This window comes from Girardinichthys multiradiatus, chromosome 18, assembly GCF_021462225.1.
Source record: "Girardinichthys multiradiatus isolate DD_20200921_A chromosome 18, DD_fGirMul_XY1, whole genome shotgun sequence".
Classification (NCBI taxonomy): Eukaryota; Metazoa; Chordata; class Actinopteri; order Cyprinodontiformes; family Goodeidae; genus Girardinichthys; species Girardinichthys multiradiatus.
In genome coordinates, this window is record NC_061810.1 from 40,235,787 (window position 1) to 40,245,489 (window position 9,703).

General features: G+C 36.6%; 1 protein-coding gene across 1 annotated transcript; it reads left to right on the plus strand.

Moving 5' to 3' along the window:
- The first annotated feature begins 50 nt into the window (after positions 1-50).
- Positions 51-9,603, plus strand: il12a (interleukin 12a). The gene is made up of 7 exons (XM_047391643.1): positions 51-445; positions 2,407-2,555; positions 2,661-2,750; positions 3,229-3,270; positions 3,368-3,511; positions 3,626-3,667; positions 3,844-9,603. The coding sequence occupies exons 2-7, from the start codon at positions 2,427-2,429 to the stop codon at positions 3,979-3,981; spliced, it is 585 nt and encodes a 194-aa protein (XP_047247599.1). The 5' UTR covers positions 51-445; positions 2,407-2,426; the 3' UTR covers positions 3,982-9,603.
- The last annotated feature ends 100 nt before the right edge of the window (positions 9,604-9,703 follow it).

Below are 9,703 nucleotides of genomic sequence, written 5' to 3' on the forward strand. Positions count from 1 at the left end.
GACTCAGCTGCTGCTATTTTCCTCCTGCCTCATCATGTCACTTATTTAGACAGCTTGTTTTTTTCTTCTCCTTCTTAAGGGGGACTGCAAATTAATTTGGGCAACCCCTTCAAAGTCATAACCAGGACTTTTTCTTTTAACAAAATAACAACCAGTGATCTTAAAACGAATAATAAAGGAAATTTTGTGGTGAGAGACGAAAATATACTGAGACAAATCTATATGACTTGAATGTTTTGAGATGAATACAATAATTTTTTTTCAGGTAAACCATTTTCTCCCGGTGGGACATAAACCTGAACCAAATAGAGATCGTGAGTTTCGATGTTTGACAGCAGCCCTGTGGTCAAGGCGTAAAAAGAGCAGGAAACTCCTGCAGCCACACGCAGCTACTACAGTTTTCAAAGAAATGCACTTCCCTTAAAAGACTGTGTGAAACACAAAGGTATATATATATATATATATGGAAATTTGTATTTCAGTAATTGTGCACTGTTTTAACAGTGAACTAGTTCATGTTACTAATGAACTTCAGTTGCCTGTCTGACTGGGTCAGTTGTATTTTTACAGCAATGTTTGTGTTTGTTGGACTGACTGTATGCAAACAAATGTATTGGCAAAAAACTGGGATGAATTTCCTAATTCTTTTTTTAAATCACTTTTATCTTTTGTCTATTACAAACCACCCTATAAGAGTATCAGTAGCTCCCCTGGCCACCCCTGAAAAAACAGCAGCCTTTATGAACAACCATAGATCTCACACCCATACTAGAAACAGTATATAAGTACAAAAAGAAATATATAAAAATGACTTCACTTTAGGCTGTCATTCAAAATGCCATTGTCACAGTTACAAGTTTGGAAAAATTATACTGTGGGTATAAAAACAGTAATTATGGCGACTGTTTCCCCATTAACGAGCTGTGGAGCACCATCCAGGATGGATGGATGATGCAACATTTGTATCTTGCTGCAAATTGTGAAGTGGAATATTTGTAATTCTCTATTCAATCACCAGGATTTTTTTTTCTCCTCCCAGGAATTTATATGGGACTTTTATTTAGAAATGTTATTTGGGAATCTTTTGAAGAAATTTGTCAATAGTTTATAATGTGAAAGATAGATAGATAGATAGATAGATAGATAGATAGATAGATAGATAGATAGATAGATAGATAGATAGATAGATAGATAGATAGATAGATAGATAGATAGATAGATAGATAGATAGATAGATAGATAGATAGATAGATAGATAGATAGATAGATAGATAGATAGATAGATAGATAGATAGATAGATAGATAGATAGATAGATAGATAGATAGATAGATAGATAGATAGATAGATAGATAGATAGATAGATAGATAGATAGATAGATAGATAGATAGATAGATAGATAGATAGATAGATAGATAGATAGATAGATAGATAGATAGATAGATAGATAGATAGATAGATAGATAGATAGATAGATAGATAGATAGATAGACAGTCGAAACTACACTGTAAATTTGATAGGGGTGAGTTAGGTGACATCTGAGCTGGCTACTAAAAAAGGGCATTTGTGTATTGCTCATCGACTACCGTTCTTGATTTTGACATATTTGCGGGAAAATAAGCATGTTTCCGCCCCCCTGGAAAGAGCAGATAATATTTAATAATTCCTCCTGCGTTTGAGGAGCCCACGCAGACCGCCTGCTGACCCTCAGCTGGCTCTTGACTCTTGGCATGATGCAGTTTAATGTCACTGTGATTCATTTCACCATGAAAGCTATTTAACCTTCTCTTTTCCTGGCATGATTGATTGTCAACCAATGTTCGTTGCATCATTAATAGCGCTGATGGGACTGCATTTAGATAGGTTTTCCAATTACCACGCTGCACAAGAGATGGCGTCATAATTAGAGCACAGTGCACCGATTGACTCTAATTAGAAGTTCTGTGTAACTCCCTCCCTGGTGATTGAGCTCCTTTCCTTTGAGTTTAGAGTGTAGACTTGTGAACTTTGACAGGATGTGGTCAGAGCTATATATAATATCCTATATAATAAATCACCTATCACATCAAGTGGACAGGTGGATTTACAAGGAGGGCGAGAAGGAAATCAATGGAAATTACATAATTACGTCTCAGTTTTATTTTTGCTTGCGCCGGAATTCCCCCTCTTGTTTGTATAAGACGCTGAGATGGAAGCAGACGCGTATTGTTGCTGTTTTACCAAGCTCTATCACAGTTCTTTATCTGATAAGAAATATGAGACACTTTCATCTTTGTAAGTCAGAACCAACTGATCAGATAAGCTTTTATTGTTTCATTGTTAATTTTCGGTTTTATAAATGTCCAAACTGAAGGATATCAGAGGTGTTTTGTAGAAACGTGTTGATATCTGTTATTCTCCTGCAGGCTTATCCAGTTGTGCGACAATGCTGCTGCTCGCCCTGAACTTGCATGCATCCACTGGACTGCCGCTGCCGCTGAGCGCAGAAAATAGCACACAGTGCGCATTGCTCTTCAAGAGCCTCCGGCTGAATATCACGAAGCTTCTCAAAAGTGTGAGTAAACTTTACTTAAAACTACAGCCTATATAATATTTATTAAAATTTCCTTAACGTAAAAAAACAACCCAAAAAAATTATTTTTCTTTCTTTGTATTGCAGGAAGATTTGTGTTATGGCCTGATCCAATCTAATGAAGTGACAGTGAGGGGCGTCGAAACAGTACAGGCCTGCGCACCTTCTGGGACTCAGGTAAAAAAAAAGAAATATTAAGTTATTAACGATTTATTTTATTTTATTGATCAATATTAGAAGGTAACAGTTGCCCTGGACGAAGCCCCTTTAGCCTTTGGCTTGCGAATTTTCTATTTAAAATGACTATAAAATACACTTCTAAGATAATAATAATAGAGACAATACATTAGATTAAATAATAAAACTAAGACATGTAATCCTTTGTTATTTAAGACTATTTAGTAACAAGAAAAATGAAGAAATGCAATTTATTTCAGAATCAATAATTACCAGATCTCTTAAATAATTCTCAACAAAATATGACAAATTATGACAGCAAAATATTGCATGTAAATGAAAACAGGTGTGACGAGCTCTGTTTTCAGCTCTGCTTACAGTTTCATTTAATGAACTGTGGCATCTGTTTTGGCCAGTAATGCAATCTCCACCACAACAACAACAAAAACCTCATGTAAGAAACGTACTTTCCCCACAGAACTCTGGTTGCGTGATGCTGACAAATTCGTCCTTCAATGAGGTATGTTGTTGCTGCAAGTTGTTTTCAAACTGTAATTTTTGGACACAATAAAGAAAAGGTGAAGTCACGTTTTGTGCCTTTATTTTTGTCCTGACAGAGTGAGTGTGTGATCAACATCATGAGGGATTTGGCCTACTATGATGCTGCTATTTCATCGTACCTCGAGTCCCCACTCTACAGGCCTGATAAGGAAGTTCCACTTCTGAGCCCTACTCTGGGACTCATCCAGGACCTGAGGAAGGTGAGTAAGAATGATTGGGCATATAGTGAGAGAAACATGTGATGTTTAAGAAATCTGTTGGGAAATTCAGAATTTGAAAGTTGCATGACAAAATCCTTTTCTTGGTTTGCACAGAACTGTTCCCCGGAGACACAAAGAGGGCACAACTCTTCCGAGGTACTCCTTCTTTTGTTTTTTTTCTCCTATTTAAACCACTGCTTTTGTTCAGTTTTTTTTTCTTCCTCTAATCTCTGTAAAGATCAAGATTTTTAAATATTATTTCTAAGGGAATTTCTGTTCTTAAACCAATCATCATTTTTCTGCTTTTACACTCTGCCTGTTTACTATTGAAGGACACAGACAATCTGTGGAATAATGACTCCTATATAAACCGGCAGAAGATGTGTAAGATTATGAGAGGCTTCCATGCACGTGCCATCACCATTAACCGAGCCATTGGCTACATCTCCTCCGGGGACCACAGGAAGTAAACAAACAGAAGCTTCAACAACATCACCATCAGTCCTGTCAATATTGCAGTATTTCCCCTCCATAAGATTTACCATAACAGTCATTCATATCACAAGCTACTGCATCTGTGGTGCTTCACACCAAACAAAGCTGCTCAGGCATAAGCTAGCTGTGTGGACCCCCTTCTCTTTGTGTGAGCCAAGGGTCCACCAATCTAAGGTTAGTAAAGGTCATGTTGGCCTGTTTCAGTATGAATGTATTCCAGTATTGTGGAAAACTATTTATTTATGTGATATTTATTTAATGAAGGATTTTATTTATTTGATGGCCTGTGATGTTATTTATTTATAATACATTATTTGTTTCTGCAAACCTGAAGTTAAAGCAGTGTTTTGTGAGAATGTTGCTTTATATGTTTATAAATAACATCTAGTAAAAGGATATGTACAAATTGCCCACAAATGTTTAATTCCATACTTTTCCAGACTCAAGTTTTTCACATTCTGTGGCCCATTTTTAATGTCTGCAATGCCATGAAAAAGTATTACCCACTTAGATATTTCTTCTTTTGGCTTCTTTTGCTTTTTTGTCACATTTAAATGTTTGAAGTCATGACATTTTAACATCAGACAAAGATAACCTGAGTAAATGCAAACAGTGTTGAGGTAGTGCTTAGTTACTACACGAAATCTATGTGAAAAGTATGGCCTTTTATACTTAAGCTTTCATGGCATTGTACACTCATTTAGTCGTAGCTTCCATTGCAATGGACATCAAAAAACACAAATAAACACATGAGAATATAAACATTTATTCTCCCCTCTATTTCTATGTTGAAGAGGTGTAAATATCAGCTGAATAAAAGGTTTTTCAGCTGCCATACTGATTACCCCTTCAAATCAGGTCTGAAGGGGTTTAATTTGAATTTAGTCCATGAAGTAGACAAATTTGGGTAAAATACAAATTGCAGACATTTGGCATAACTGGGTGATATTGTAAGGATGAAAAGGGGTTGTTTGTCACATATGTTAAATTTTGCCTATACATACATACTCCACAGGAATGCAGAATAATATTTAATCACATTTCTGGGTGTGAAACTAGACCACAAACCTTCCTTGAAACCTCAAGACATGTAAAAATGAAAATAGCAAAAGGTTTATCAGTTTTGGGAAATCAAGGCAAAATGAACCATGGAGCAATGAACATTCTGTATAATGGACTTGTGCGACCTTTTCTCATTTACTGTATGGCAGTAACTGAGAAATACCTATTCAACAACCCTACACCCACTATACATATAATCAGGTCCGTAAATATTGGGACACTGACTCAATTCTCATCTTTTTGGCTCTATAAACCACCACAACATATTTGAAATGAAACAACCAAGATGTGCTTAAACTGCAGACTTTCAGCTTTAATTTGAGAGTATTTACATCCAAATCAGGTGAACGGTGTAGGAATTACAGCCGTTTGAATGTATGCTTCCTACTTCTCAAGGAACCAAAAGTAATGGGACAATTGGCTGCTCGGCTGTTCCATGGCCAGGTGTGTGCTCTTCCCTCGCTATCCCATTCATAAGGAGCAGATGAAACATCCAGAGTTTATTTCAAGATACTGTTGCTGTTAATTCTCAATATGAGATCTAAAGAGCCGTCACCATCAGCAAAGCAAGCCATCATTTGGTTGAGAAATCAAAACAAACCCATTTGAGAGATAGCAAAAATGTTAGGCATGGCCAAATCAACAGTTTGGAACATCATCAATAAAGAATGATCACATCAGTGAGCTCAACAACACCAAAAGACCTGGAGGACCACTGAAGACCAATGTGGTGGTTGACCAAAGAATTTGTTCCCTGGTGAAGAAAAACCCCTTCACAACAAGGGGGAAGATCAAGAACACTCTCCAGGAGGTAGGTGTATGTGTGTCAATGTCTACAATCAAGGGAAGACTTCACCAGAGAGAATACAGAGGATTTACCTCAAGATGTAAACCATTGGTGAGCCTCAACAACAGGAAGGCCAGATTAGAGTTAGCCAAAAAAACAAAGCTTTTACAGTTCTGGAACAACACTCTATGGACAGATGAGACAAAGATTAACTTGTACCAGAGTGTTGGGAAGAGAAGAGTATGGCGAAAGAAAGGAAAGGAACTGCTCATGAGTAAAAACATACCACCTCATCAGTGAAGCATGGTGGTAACATCATGGCATGGGCTTGTATGGCTGTCAAAGGAACTGGTTACCTTGTATTTATTGATGATGTGAATGAAAACCAGCAAGATAAATTCTGAAGTGTTCTGGGCAATATGAACTGCTCATATTTAGCCAAGTGCCTCCGAATTCATAGGCTGCCGCTTCACTGGGCAGATGGACGACCCAAAGCATACTGCAAAAGCCACCAAAGAGCTTTTTAAGGCAAAGAAGTGGAATGTTATTCAATGGCCAAGTCAATCACCTGACCTGAATCCGATTGAGCATCCACTTGCTGAAAACCAAACTGAAGGGAAAATGCCCCAAGAACAAGCAGGAACTGAAGACATTTGTAATAGAAGCCTGGCAGAGCATCGCCAGAGATGAAACCCAGCATCTGGTGATGTCTCTGACTAGGCTGTGATTGACTCCAAATGATTTGCATCCAAGTATTGAAAATGGAATCACTGAATAATTATTGTTACCTTGTCCCATTACTTTACGTCCCTTGAGAAGTGGGAGACACACATTGAAATGGCTGCAATTCCTACACTGTTCACCTAATTTGGATGTAATGTGATTTGTCTGCAGTTTAAGTATATCTAATAAATCTATTGTGGTGGTTTGGGGGGCAAAAAGATGAGAGCTAAGTCGATGTACCAATATTTATGGGTCTGACTGTATTACACCAAAGCAATCGCGAATGTAAATAACGCAGGAAACAGAGAATACACGTTCTCACTGTTTTTAAAGTCACAAATATTGAAATTGGCCAAATGGACAAAGTTCAATACAACAATTGGTATGTTTAGGGCAAAAAACCATTTACTTCTAGGCAATATCCAAAAATAATCAGGGACACAGACGGGGGTTATAATTTAAGAGGGAAAGTAAATAGAAACAGAGCATGTTCTTAAAGTAAAAAGTAGTTTGCGTTTTTGTGGGTTGTGGGGTGGATCTATGGTAGGTTTGGGTGATGGCTAGAAGCAAAGCAAGTTTTGTTTGTTGTGAGGATTGATCTTTGTACTTGTCTGTCATATGGGATTCAAACATTGGTTGCTGTTGTCACTAATCTCCCATATATTATTGAAACTGAAACAAATGTGATGTTAATGTTTGTGTTTTAAGTTTTTTTTTTTGGGATGTAAATAATTTGGAGAGGTGATATATTTAAAAGGAGGTATGGAATAATTAGTTTTTGTACCAACTACTTTAAGAAAAATATGTTTTTTTATGTCTGATAGGTTTCAACCTTGTTGTTTTTCCTTTAACTAACTAAACCCAATTAACACAAAGTTTGTTAAATGATATCACTCTGTTTTGCAGCTCTGGTTGCGGAGTTCTTGCAGCTTTTCCTTGTGTGGTGTCTGACAACTATTATATACAAATGGTGCAGTGGGGGACCTCTGAGGCCTTCACAAGAGTTTTGTACTTGAGTTATTTTGAAGGATGAAATGTTTTGGCCGGAAAGAACAGAATTGCTGTTCTTGGCACCTTGAGCAATACAGAACAAATTTCTCTGTTCTTGCAAAGTATATATTGGCCTTAAGGGGGCTGGTAATGCACATTGGTGCTAAAGTTTCCAAAGTAGTAGTCAGAGGTTAGCTACATTGTCAGGTCAGCAGTCATTTAGACACTTGACCTTGAGGTAAGAGGACTTTTTGTGTTTTTCACATTAAAATCTAACTTTCTGTTCTTCTGTGCTCCTCTTCTAAGGCTTTTACAGAATATGTTTATAACTACTTATTACTACTCTAACCCTTAAAAGTATAAAAGGAGAGCTATAGATAGGATAATTTTATTCTTTGCTATGCTTCATTACTAACAGAAAAAAGATCCCAGTTGGAGATGTTTGTCTCACATGACAACCAATCCCATTGTTGGCATACACATGCATGATGTAATACATCTAGTCCTTTCTTTCTTTGTGGACTGGAAAATTGGGAGGGTAATTTGTATGTCTACCACTGTATCTATAAGAACTGTGACTCAGAAAGGGAGTGAATGAAATAACAGGGATTTTGCACAGGTTTATTTCTGTTCTGGAGTTTTGTTCTTGATACTGTTATACTACTTGATACTAGTTTCCCATCAGTTTTGTACTGGCCTCTTTGAAATGCTGGAACATATTGATGAAATAAAACAATTGTCAAAAAATGTAAACATTTCTTGATCACTGCTAATAGAGTTCAAATATTTAGTTTGTCTTGACTGAAACGTATTGAGAACATACCGAACAGTGATTTTAAAGCCAAGGTATGTATGAACCATGATTTTTAAATTTTTGGTGTACAATTACATCCCTATATCTTTGGTATGCTTTCTCCCCGTATTTATTAAGATCATCATTTAAAAACTGCTGTTGTATTTACTGAGGTTATGTTTGACTGGTATTAAACTTTGTTTGATGATTTGACACTTAACTGTGATAAGACAGCAAAAACTTAAGACATGTATAAAGGGAGAAATACTTTTTCACAGCAATGTAATTTACATACAAAAGATTCCTTGAAATTAACAGCAGACATTTTTTCTACAGTGATCAAGCTTTTTATGACATATGGTTAAAACTCCACTAAATTTGAATTAAAAATAAAAAAACGGGGAATAACATTCTTTTGAAAATTAACACCTGTTTTCCTAAAGATATTTTTGTTCTGAAAAACATAGGGTTTAAATGTGTGTTATGATCCACAGGTGTTTGTGTGTTTATCATGTCCATCTTTTTATTATGTTCTTTGGGTCTTGCCTTATTCAGTAGTTATTTTTGCCATTAGGATTTTGCCATATTAGTTTATTTCTTTGTGTTTAGTTTTGTAGACTGTTCTTTGTACATTGGGATTTAGTTCTCTTACATCTCCGTTATGCTTTCCCCCTTGGTTTTGTCTTAGTTTAGCCTGATTCCTTTTTGTCTCCCTCCCTTGGTTCCCCTGTCTTTGTTCTGCCACAACTGTCTCACATCTCCTCTGATTAGCTCATTCGTCATCTTCCACGCCTGCTTCAGTATAAGCTCCTGACTTCTTATTGTTCACTGCTGGATTCTTGTTTAACCACCTTATATTCCAGTCCTCCATCATCCTGCCTGTGCTCTATGTTCTAGTCTCCTTGTGCCACACTGCCTGTAAGTTTTCGGTTTTGTTTATTAAAAGGCTCTGTTGCCAGTCGATCTGCACATGATATTGAACAAATACAAATATTTGCTGATTTTACAGCTGGAAGAAAACTGGAATATGTTTTGTTCTGATTCCCATAACCTGCGTATATTGTAATAAATATCTTCATTAGTCTGCAAGATGAGTGTTTGGTGAATTTGTTTTTGGATTTCCTCTATGTGCCTCAATTACAGTAATCATGAAGAGGCTTTGTACATCAATATGTGAGCTGTAACAAGAGAAATGTTAGTGTGTGACTGAGACCAAGTCAAAATACATGCTTTATAAAATGGTGTCAGTTTTTTTTTTTCTGGGGTGTTCTGCAAATTGGGTTTTTGGTTTAGTTGTTTGACTTTTTATCAGCCCTGTTTTTAAAATGGCACCTAAGGAAGG